Source organism: Mixophyes fleayi, chromosome 11 (genome assembly GCF_038048845.1).
Source record: "Mixophyes fleayi isolate aMixFle1 chromosome 11, aMixFle1.hap1, whole genome shotgun sequence".
Lineage (NCBI taxonomy): Eukaryota > Metazoa > Chordata > Amphibia > Anura > Limnodynastidae > Mixophyes > Mixophyes fleayi.
The window spans coordinates 94,818,928-94,829,829 of record NC_134412.1 but is presented as its reverse complement, the minus strand read 5'-3'; the positions used below and the strand labels follow the sequence as shown (position 1 = coordinate 94,829,829).

General features: G+C 40.4%; 2 protein-coding genes across 2 annotated transcripts in view; one reads left to right on the top strand and one right to left on the bottom strand.

The window, feature by feature from the left end:
- On the bottom strand, positions 1–7,224 carry PANX3 (pannexin 3). The gene is made up of 5 exons (XM_075190409.1): positions 6,934–7,224; positions 5,513–5,655; positions 3,217–3,431; positions 839–1,509; positions 1–150 (listed from the first exon to the last, which is right to left on the bottom strand). Exons 1-5 carry the CDS (start codon positions 7,109–7,111, stop codon positions 125–127), a joined length of 1,233 nt encoding a protein of 410 aa, XP_075046510.1. The 5' UTR covers positions 7,112–7,224; the 3' UTR covers positions 1–124.
- Positions 1,665–10,902, top strand: part of SPA17 (sperm autoantigenic protein 17) — a 50,996-nt gene continuing 41,758 nt past the window's right edge. Inside the window, exons 1-2 of the mRNA XM_075190407.1 lie at positions 1,665–3,260; positions 5,402–5,491. The gene's annotated coding sequence lies outside the window, so the exon portion shown is untranslated. The remainder of the gene's footprint in view (positions 3,261–5,401; positions 5,492–10,902) is intronic.

Here is a 10,902-nt window from a genome sequence, read left to right as displayed (position 1 = left end):
TTAACATTCATACAAACAACAATGAAACAGTGTCAAAAATGTCTGTTCCTGGTTCTACCAAAAAGGAATTAAATAAGGATAAACGGGAGCCGGGAGTTCTCCTCCGGCCAGATGCCGCCGTCTTCTATTTTTTGCTCTTTTTTTCCATTTCTGCAAAAGATAAATGTATTAGTGCTTCATTCATAAGTAAATCAAATGTATTTACAGCATAGTAACTGGATTAACGTTCGTTGGGGTGGAGTCACGCGGCAGCAATTTCAGCGGGATTAATTGTCATGAGGTGGGGTCACGTAGCAGCGATTTCAACAGGATTAATTGTTATGAGGGTGGGGTCATGCGGCAGTGATTTCAACAGGATTAATTTTCATGAGGGTGGAGTCACACGGCAGCAATTTCAACGGGATTAACCCATTAGTGTGGAGTCATGCGGCAACGATTTCAACACTTTTTGCAGCGTTCATACGGGCTATATCGTTGCCGCATTGAACCTGACAAGTTATGGGGAAAAAAATCTACTTGTCACATTCTATATGTAGTATCTTCCTATCTTAAGAGCTATCGTGTCCCAAATGAGACAAAAAAAACAATGTTCTGTCATTAAACAGAGGTTCTGGTGCAGTATTTGGTGACCGAATAGGTCACAATCGTGAATAAAAACTCAATAAACTGATTCCTAGTTTCATGTTCGTAGCCCAGTGTCATACTTGGCCCTATAACACTTTTTAGCTCGGCTGGGGGTCTTTATACTTTTTGTAGGCCATGGTGCCACCACTGGTCTTGAACCACCAGTTAGTCTGTTTTGACATTGACTATTCCCACAAGAGAAGACCAATCTCACCATAACTCTCTGGTTTTGGTGTGGGCCGATGTTCATTCCCCCCCGCGTTTTCCTCGCATGCGACGACGTTGTTGACCGTTTCTAGATCTTCGTCCATCCCCACCAGCAAAGTCATAAAATCCACAACAGTGTCAATATTCTCCTTGTTCTTGGTCTTGTTTTTGAGCGTACAGAGAACACTCAGCCGGCTGAAGGACTTCAGTTGGGAGATATTGGCTCGGAGGAACATAATGATGATATTTAAGTCGTTGATGGGGCAGCCCAGCATCTTCTTGCTCAGGAGGTCGAAAGCAGGAAGCATTTCATAGACATTTAAGAATTTCTTGTCCCAGTAGAACAACTTGCTTATATTATATATTATTATGGGCACCAAAAGAATGTAAATGACAGCGTTCACCACGCTAATGATTTGGAATATAGATAACGATATTAATTTGCATTTGACAAAGGTGGATTCGGATGCTAGAAAGTCGGGTGTTACTTGGCAGTTGAACTCCTCTTGGTGGAAGATGTTGAGGTGGAAAAATCCCAGGTAGAAACAGGTGAATACAATGAGGACGAGGAGCAGGATGTTCCTGAGGATATAAGTCAACGCGATGTAATGCGAATGCTGCTTGCAGGTCAGGTATTTCTCCAACAGGGGAAACTCAAAGTAGCGAACGTGGCGAGCGCTGAAAAGAAAGGTCCCGATTAGTCCCCGTTCATACAAATAAACTCGACTGTATTACACATTGTGTATAATGGAATCTCTATATTATCTAAATAATTAGTGAGGCCATCCCCATGGGACCCCCTCTGACAAAATAATAAGACATTGGAGTAATTGTGCCCATTGAGTCTTAAGTGGAAGCCAAGGTTCTCCATTGGGTGATCCAGCTCTGCCCCATCCCTGCTGTAGGTGTGAACCGATTGAGGTTACTTTTCAAACCTGATGTAAAGTACACACCCAATTACCGGCCAGTGTTTCATTATCTCTCCATGTGACAATGTGGGGTTATTACTGACATCCTTACAGCATGGGCCCTCTCTCTGTTGATAACACTACTCTCTTCTCTGTCCCTCAAGTCGGCTGCCTAGGGATCATCTTTGACTCCTCTCTCCTTCAAACCCCACGTTCAGTTCCTGTCCAAATCATGTCACCTCCAGATTATATACAAGATCCAGCCCTTGCTCGCCATGGAAGCCACCAAAACTCTTATTCTTTCCCTTGTAATCTCTTCCCTTAATTACTGTAACCTCCTTCTCTTTGGTTTACCCAACTCCTGTCTACCCCACTTTGGTTTACCCAACTCCTGCCTACCCCTCTCCAGTCTTTCCTCAATGCTGCTGCCCACCTTAATTTTCTCTCCCACGGCTCTATCTCTGGTGCCCCTCTGTCAGTCGCTGCATTGGCTCCCCATGCGCTACATAAAGAATTTATAACTCCTGACACCTACAAAACTCTCAACAAATCCTCCCCCTCTACATCTCCAACCTCAACTCTATTCACACTCCTGGCCGCCCCAACCGTTCTGCCAATGACCGCCGCCTCATTAATTCACTAATTACATTGCCTCTACACTACAAGGCCTCAAGCGTTCCCTTGAAACTCGTTTATTCAAGTCTATCGACCTCCTCCTTGGCCTCTGGTATCTCCTCAATCCCCCAACCGGTGCTACCCAATTGTGTCTTCCCGTTCACTTTAGGATGTAAGCTCTCAGGAGCAGGGCCCTCTTTTCCTTGTGTCTCTTTGTACTATTCCATCACCCTCTGTACCGTAATAACTTGACTTACATTACCAAGCTCTCTGTGTATTTGTTACAGTAGATGTCTGGTCTTTGTATTAGTTTGATTGTCATGGATTGTGTAATGTGTTATTGATCGTTGCTGTCTGTTTATTGTATACTGTACTGTAATTGTCATGTACAGCACTGCGGACCTTTTGTGGCTCCTTATAAATTAAAGATAATAATAATGGGCTGCTGTGGATCCTGGAGAAGAGGTCCGATAACCCCTGGTATCGTAAATTCAGCCATTTGTCAATGTATTTATCTGTAATGTGCAGCTCCACCCTCTGCGGAACCTCCTTGTCCATCTACAAATTTGTCTAATTGTCTGAAAATTAGATTTTTGATCATTCTTGAAGCTTGTTTGCAGCAATGCAATTTATATTTCCAACATAAACCCATGTACTTCAATGTTTGTGTGAACCAGCTCAACTAAGAATGTCTTTTAATAGTAATATGGTTTTCATGCTATAACTAGCCAACACTTACAAATGCATTGATGTGAATGAGCCCCTGCTATTATGTGTACCTGTTACTGTTGGCAGCTGGATTTATTGATCGTTTAAATACAGGTCTGATTGCACAAATTATACGAAGATCAATACTCGGCACCTTTTCAACTCCTCCCAGAATAACTGCGGATCTTCACAGGTCCTGTGAGTCTTCAATAAATGTTGGACCAGTTTGATTGAACGATTGTAGGATTTGTCCAGTTCATCAATAATAAAGAGTAGATCTGGGTAAAGGGCGGACTTTGAAATATATTTCCATAGAGCTACCGGAATAAACATAGCAATAGCGACAATCATCAACGTGAATGGAAAAACCTGGAGGAAAAAGAGGATATAACTGATTGAGTACATCTGTGTATACCTATATATAACAAAGTATATATTCATCCTGGTGTCCTATGTCTGTATATAGTGTAATATAATTGTACTATCATCATGTCCAGTGATCAGGTCATGTTGGGGGTGTAGTGTCCTATGTCTGTATACAGTGTAATAGAATTGTATTATGATCATGTCCAGTGGTCAGGTCATGTTGGGGGTGTAGTGTCCTATGTCTGTATACAGTGTAATAGAATTGTATTATGATCATGTCCAGTGGTCAGGTCATGTTGGGGGTGTAGTGTCCTATGTCTGTATACAGTGTAATAGAATTGTATTATGATCATGTCCAGTGGTCAGGTCATGTTGGGGGTGTAGTGTCCTATGTCTGTATACAGTGTAATAGAATTGTATTATGATCATGTCCAGAGGTCAGGTCATGTTGGGGGTGTAGTGTCCTATGTCTGTATACAGTGTAATAGAATTGTATTATGATCATGTCCAGTGGTCAGGTCATGTTGGGGTGTAGTGTCCTATGTCTGTATAGAGTGTAATAGAATAGTATTATGATCATGTCCAGTGGTCAGGTCATGTTGGGGGGTGTAGTGTCCTATGTCTGTATAGAGTATAATAGAATTGTATTATGATCATGTCCAGTGGTCAGGTCATGTTGGGGGTGTAGTGTCCTATGTCTGTATACAGTGTAACAGAATTGTATTATGATCATGTCCAGTGGTCAGGTCATGTTGGGGGTGTAGTGTCCTATGTCTGTATACAGTGTAATAGAATTGTATTATGATCATGTCCAGTGGTCAGGTCATGTTGGGGGGTGTAGTGTCCTATGTCTATATATAGTGTAATAGAATTGTATTATGATCATGTCCAGTGGTCAGGTCATGTTGGGGGTGTAGTGTCCTATGTCTGTATAGAGTGTAATAGAATTGTATTATGATCATGTCCAGGGGTCAGGTCATGTTGGGGGTGTAGTGTCCTATGTCTGTATAGAGTGTAATAGAATTGTATTATGATCATGTCCAGTGGTCAGGTCATGTTGGGGGTGTAGTGTCCTATGTCTGTATAGAGTGTAATAGAATTGTATTATGATCATGTCCAGTGATCAGGTCATGTTGGAGGTGTAGTGTCCTATGTCTGTATAGAGTGTAGTAGAATTGTATTATGATCATGTCCAGTGGTCAGGTCATGTTGGAGGTGTAGTGTCCTATGTCTGTATATAGTGTAATAGAATTGTATTATGATTATGTCCAGTGGTCAGGTCATGTTGGGGGTGTAGTGTCCTATGTCTGTATAGAGTGTAATAGAATTGTATTATGATCATGTCCAGTGGTCAGGTCATGTTGGGGGTGTAGTATCCTATGTCTGTGTAGAGTATAATAGAATTGTATTATGATCATGTCCAGTGGTCAGGTCATGTTGGGGGTGTAGTGTCCTATGTCTGTATAGAGTGTAATAGAATTGTATTATGATCAGGCCCAGTGGTCAGGTCATGTTGGGGGTGTAGTGTCCTATGTCTGTATAGGGTGTAATAGAATTGTATTATGATCATGTTGGGGGTGTAGTATCCTATGTCTGTGTAGAGTATAATAGAATTGTATTATGATCATGTCCAGTGGTCAGGTCATGTTGGGGGTGTAGTGTCCTATGTCTGTATAGAGTGTAATAGAATTGTATTATGATCAGGCCCAGTGGTCAGGTCATGTTGGGGGTGTAGTGTCCTATGTCTGTATAGGGTGTAATAGAATTGTATTATGATCATGTTGGGGGTGTAGTGTCCTATGTCTGTATACAGTGTAATAGAATTGTATTATGATCATGTCCAGAGGTCAGGTCATGTTGGGGGTGTAGTGTCCTATGTCTGTATACAGTGTAATATAATTGTATTATGATCATGTTGGAAGGTTTCATGTTTTATATATATGTAAATGAGGTTTATTGCACGTTTCTTACAGATAGTCCTCGGCCACCCAGCAGTGTCCCTGTAATGATCAGCGCACAGATATTGATGAACAGTGTCACACACACACCTACAGCCAGTTAAGGTTTGTTGATGTATTTCTTACCTTATGTATCCATAGTGATCTGATGAACGGGCCCTTGTCGGAGGTGAAGTCATGGTGGGTCAGTGACTGCCAGCAGTGTTTGTCCACGTACTGGACTTGTTTGTCGGTAAAATTACTTGGAGGGAAGCAGATAATTTGTGAGCCTGGAATAGACAGAACATGATACAGAATACTGGGCCCATAAACACGGGGCAAGCTGAAAAGAGATTGTTGGTTACAACAGTGATGGTAACATGTGGCCCCCTGAGCCTTCACCTGTGGCCCCCAGGTCCTCCCTGCTTTATGGTCAGATGTTTGTTATACACTTGTATAAAGTTTCTATTGATATGTTCTTACAGATAGGTGTCACTTTCTATGATTAGATGTATTATGTTATGTTATTACTGAGAGTAAGGGTGATGTGTGGCCCTTTTGAAGGTTAGAGGGCCGTCACCCCTGTGGCCCCTGAGGTGTTATCAGGTCACCCATCCCTGGATTACATCCACCGGCGTCATGTCTGGACAAGTGTTTATCCTGAAGTTTGGGGATATTGTCTCCACTAATACAGAATGCTTAATACAGATGTGCATTGTATAATTATCTGTGGAAACAATGAATTGTTTATATAGTGAAACAATTTGAAGAAATGACTGAATGAAAACCCCGATCTTTTACATGGAATGGAATTTGTTCATGGAACGAACAGATATTTAGTTGTTTGTTCATAAATAACCAAAGTTATGTAAATGGATGTTGTGTAAAGTGCCTGTTATTTTATTATTGTTTCATCTGTGCATGTTCTAAACTTTCACCTTTATAAATTGTTTTACAGACAAGTTCTTGTATGTAAGACATAAAACAAGCAAAACATACAAAGTTAAATCATAAAAAAAAAAGTTATGTTACATGAATTTCCTCTATATTCTATCCTTAGAGGATTCCTATGTATATAAGAGTTAATCACTGACCACCACAGTTACAGCATAAACCACGAATAGCAGAGAGCCTAATTATTATTATTGGGAAGGAGTCAGTGATCTGTTACATAAAGTAGAAATCCCCTTAAAAACATCCGATCTGCCACAAACCTGTTCTGACAATTTAGGACGGAAGAAACACATTGACCTTAATCAAATATTAACTGTTACCAATCCTTGGCTTTACAATTTTTAGGAACCTTTGACTTGAAAACATCTTTATGACTCAAATATAGACAGTATTATTCATTTCCATTACTATAAAATGAAATGCCAATAATGAACATCTTCTGGGAATGTTTCACTTTGGTTATTACAACATTTTAGAAGCAGAAAACACTATTTACCAGCTTGTTTTTTTATATTTATATGAGAGACAATGCTGTAGCCAGATTAAATTGTCCATTGATTCTATTAGAACAGCGCCCCCTGTGATTGAATAACATGTGAAGTTAGGTGTCTTACCAGAAGAGAGTTCTCGTGCAAATGATAGGGAGACAAGGAGCAGCGGCAAGCCGACGGAGATGAGTTTAATAATACGATCCAGAGGTAGTTCTAGGCGAAGACCCTTCTTGCTGGGGGGGCTGTCTGGGAGTAAAGCATCCGAGAGCATATACTCTGCCGCCCTGTGTGCAATCGACATGTTGGCGAGTAAGAATAGTCATCGGATGTTAACAAAACTGGGTAATGGGACCCTCAAACTGTCCCCCTGCTAACTCATAGGTCCAGATCAGACTAGCAGCTCCCAGCTGCTTCCCCCAGAGTTTAAATACTGCTGTGTTTTTTTCCAAAAATAAAACCCTTTATTCATTATATGACAAGGGGAGCACAGAAGATGAGTAAAAATAAACACACATGTTGTCAGTTACTGACACGCCATAATTTACTGACCACGGAGCTGTAAAACTTGGTTTATGTCTGCAATAAGATGCAGAATATTTGTGGCAGAGTTCTGTGAACTAACAGATCTTTATAAGCAACGTGACAATTACAGGGCAGAGTGTCCCCAGCTCCTTCTATATTAAGAGACTGGTGGTTTCAGGTCCCTTTAATTATCCGAGAGACCAAAGGTCCCGCGTTGTATTATCCCCCATTGTAAAACCTGTAAATGTCATCTTTACACAGGTCCTGAGTCTAATCCAGAAACATCTCTGTTTATTCAGCATTTGGGACACAGAATATAAATGTTATTCAATAACAGCTCAACCTGTACAGAGTGTAACAACCATCGCTGCAGACTAATGAGGAAATGGTTTCATTACCATAAGTAATCCCACACAAACTGCAGTAGCTCAGTACAGCCAATCAGATGCTTGCTTTCATCGTTTAGCTTGCATGAGATCAATCAAAGCTAATATCTGATTGGCTGCTGTTGGTTACTACACGATTACAGTAAATAACGCCACATTTTTTCACCAATCACTTACCGATGTCCTATCCACATGTTCTGTACACAACTCTCATTCAGATACACACAGAAAATTAACCCTTCTTCAGCCAGCAAGGGTTACACTGTATTTATAGGGACATTCATTTACGATGCAAAGATAGTTAATTTGTTTTGCTCATGAGGTTCCCCTGTTGTGAATTCATGCTCTACAGCTCTCCAGGGGCTACTGGCTCCCTGCCTCTTAGGTGTTGTATACCTTGCAGCATCCCTAAAACTAGGGACAAATTAAATAATGCCTGCAAGCCACACCCATTTCACGAGGCCACAGACCCTTTTCTGACACGACACGCCCTTTTTGGCCTCCGTTGGGACTGTCCTGCCTGACTGTTGGGAGGTTTGGTTGCACATCTGATGCCGAACAAGTGTTAAAGGTTTTACAAACGAAACCCGAATGATAAATAAATGAGTTAAGGACACCCAAGATTTGATGCCCGTTGTGGTAACAATAGCATTAATTTCACTTTTATTGATAAACAAGATGGAGTCTGTCATTGATCTATACGTGTCTCTTTATGGATAGATTATCAGTGTTTGCTGTTATTTTCCAGTTAATATTAATTATCTTACATGGCCATATTATCCCTAAAACTAGTGCAGGGGACTATGTCCTGCAAACATGGCTCTCTAATTTATAACTCAAACAGACAATGATTATTTACCAACTCAACATAATGTTGACTTTAGAACAGGGGGAGAACATATAAAGAAGTATGTGGATAGCACGGTGGCACAGTGGTTAGCACTTCTACCTCACAGCACTGGGGTCATGAGTTTGATTCCCGACCATGGTCTTATCTGTGTGAAGTTTGTATGTTCTCCCCGTGTTTGCGTGGGTTACTCCGAGTGCTCCGGTTTCCTTTCACACTTCAAAAACATACAGGTAGGTTAATTGGCTGCTATTAAATTGCCCTTAGTCTCTCTCTCTCTGTCTGTGTGTGTGTGTGTGTGTGTGTTAGAGGATTTAAACTGTAAGCTCCAATGGGGCAGGGACTGATATGAATGAGTTTTCTGTGCATCGCTGCGGAATTAGTGGCGCTATATAAATAAATGATGATGATGATGATGAAGTATAGTGCCCCTTGTACTGTTTGTTATATAAACTAGAGATGTAATTGCTTATGTTGCAAACTAGGCTATTATAATAATACTGAATGATACTGCCACCTACTGGGGCTGAAGCTCGTATTGCATCACTATACACTTTAATGTAAGAAACCTTATAAGGATGGCATAGTTCAGACCTTATTTAGACCTCGCTGGTGAGTTATAAAGACACTCACCAGATCTCCCCTGTTAAAGTATTCTTTGATGCATTCATTGAGGGTGGCTCATTCATTGTTGGGTCTACATGCGCCGACTCCGAGGAATTATGTGGTTGTATAACAACCTACTGAAGCTAAGTGTTGTGATATTAATTATTACATTATTTTCTTATCAGTTGGGGTACATCATTCTTTCTTTGTGTTAGTATTTCATGTATCTTATTACAGCCAGAATGCTCCCGGGGGCCCAGTATAAATGGCCAACATGTAACGCTCACATGTATACTCATTGCCTATATATACGTCTTATGGTCAGTTACAGAACAGCAGCTAAAGGAGTTGGACTTAAATTCCATTTCCCGTCTTCTAATGAAAACCAGTGTTCTGTTGTCATGGAAACAGCTTTGATCTCCCTCTATTAGACGTGTAATCCCAGTATAGCTTGTGTGCTGGTCCCTGTAAAATAACACAGTGCAGCTATTCTCCCAGTACGCTGTGTGTAATAACATAGCAGGTCACCGCCCAACGTTACCACTAGGACACCCTCACATGCCCTGCCTGCTCCGTGCCAACACCAGCAGAGGGCAGGGTGCCAGACACAGGGGGGGCTGTGTGTACAGAGCGATGTTTTATTAGATTAGCACAACATCGTAACTGCAATTATCCCTCCGAAACGTGTAATATTATGGACAGAAATAATCTGAGCATGTAAGCAAGGGCTGATCGTCTGTGTGTGTGTATATATATATATATATATATATATATATATATATATATATATATATATATATATATATATATATATATATATATATATATATACACACACACACACCATAGAGAGGGAGATACTGTTGTTGGATTTAACTTGTTTTTTCCCACTTTTTATACGTTGACTGTATGGGCCTGAGTCATTAAGGAAAGTAAGGCAAAAAAAAAGGAGTAAATATTCCCTAGATCAAACCCTGTTTAATGCAAGGGGTGCAAATTAGTTTATTATTATATATAATATAATAAGTTAAATACTGGCTGTTTTTTCATCTAGCACACAAATAATTAGCGTTATTTTTTACCGTACCCCAGAGACGTGGGGACACGCCCTACCCCAACTATAAATCTACCATCACATTTTAAATTTACCTCCCCCTCTAATGCAACATGGTTTTGCCCAGGTGCAAAGTTACCCCTTTTTTATGCTTTGCTCTTCTTAATGACTCAGGCCCTATATTGTTTGGACAATCCTCATATATATTTTTTTTTATTACTTTGGGTGTTTGGAGTAATTACCCTTTGAGGATTTTGTTTGGATATTTATTCTCTTATTTTAGGTACTCCAATCATGTAAGTAGCACTTTATGAAGTATGACTACGTACCCCCCCCCCCCCCCCTCATAAATTGTGAGATATAGATATGTAAATATATCTAGAATATTGATCTGTTGGGCATATATAAGATTATTTTTTTGCGAAAAATACATATATCTGTGCTGCCCATACTTGCATAAAAATTGTACTCATAAGTCCCTAGGTAGACTTATTCAGTCTATTTCCATTACTTATTTTATATTTCTATTTGGACTCATGCTGGAAAGACAAATGTTCATTTGATTCCTAATGGGTGTGTATCATCCAGGGGCAAGTGAAGTTCTTAGTTTATAAAACCATGGGCTAGATGTACTAAACTGCGGGTTTGAAAAAGTGGAGATGTTGCCTATAGCAACC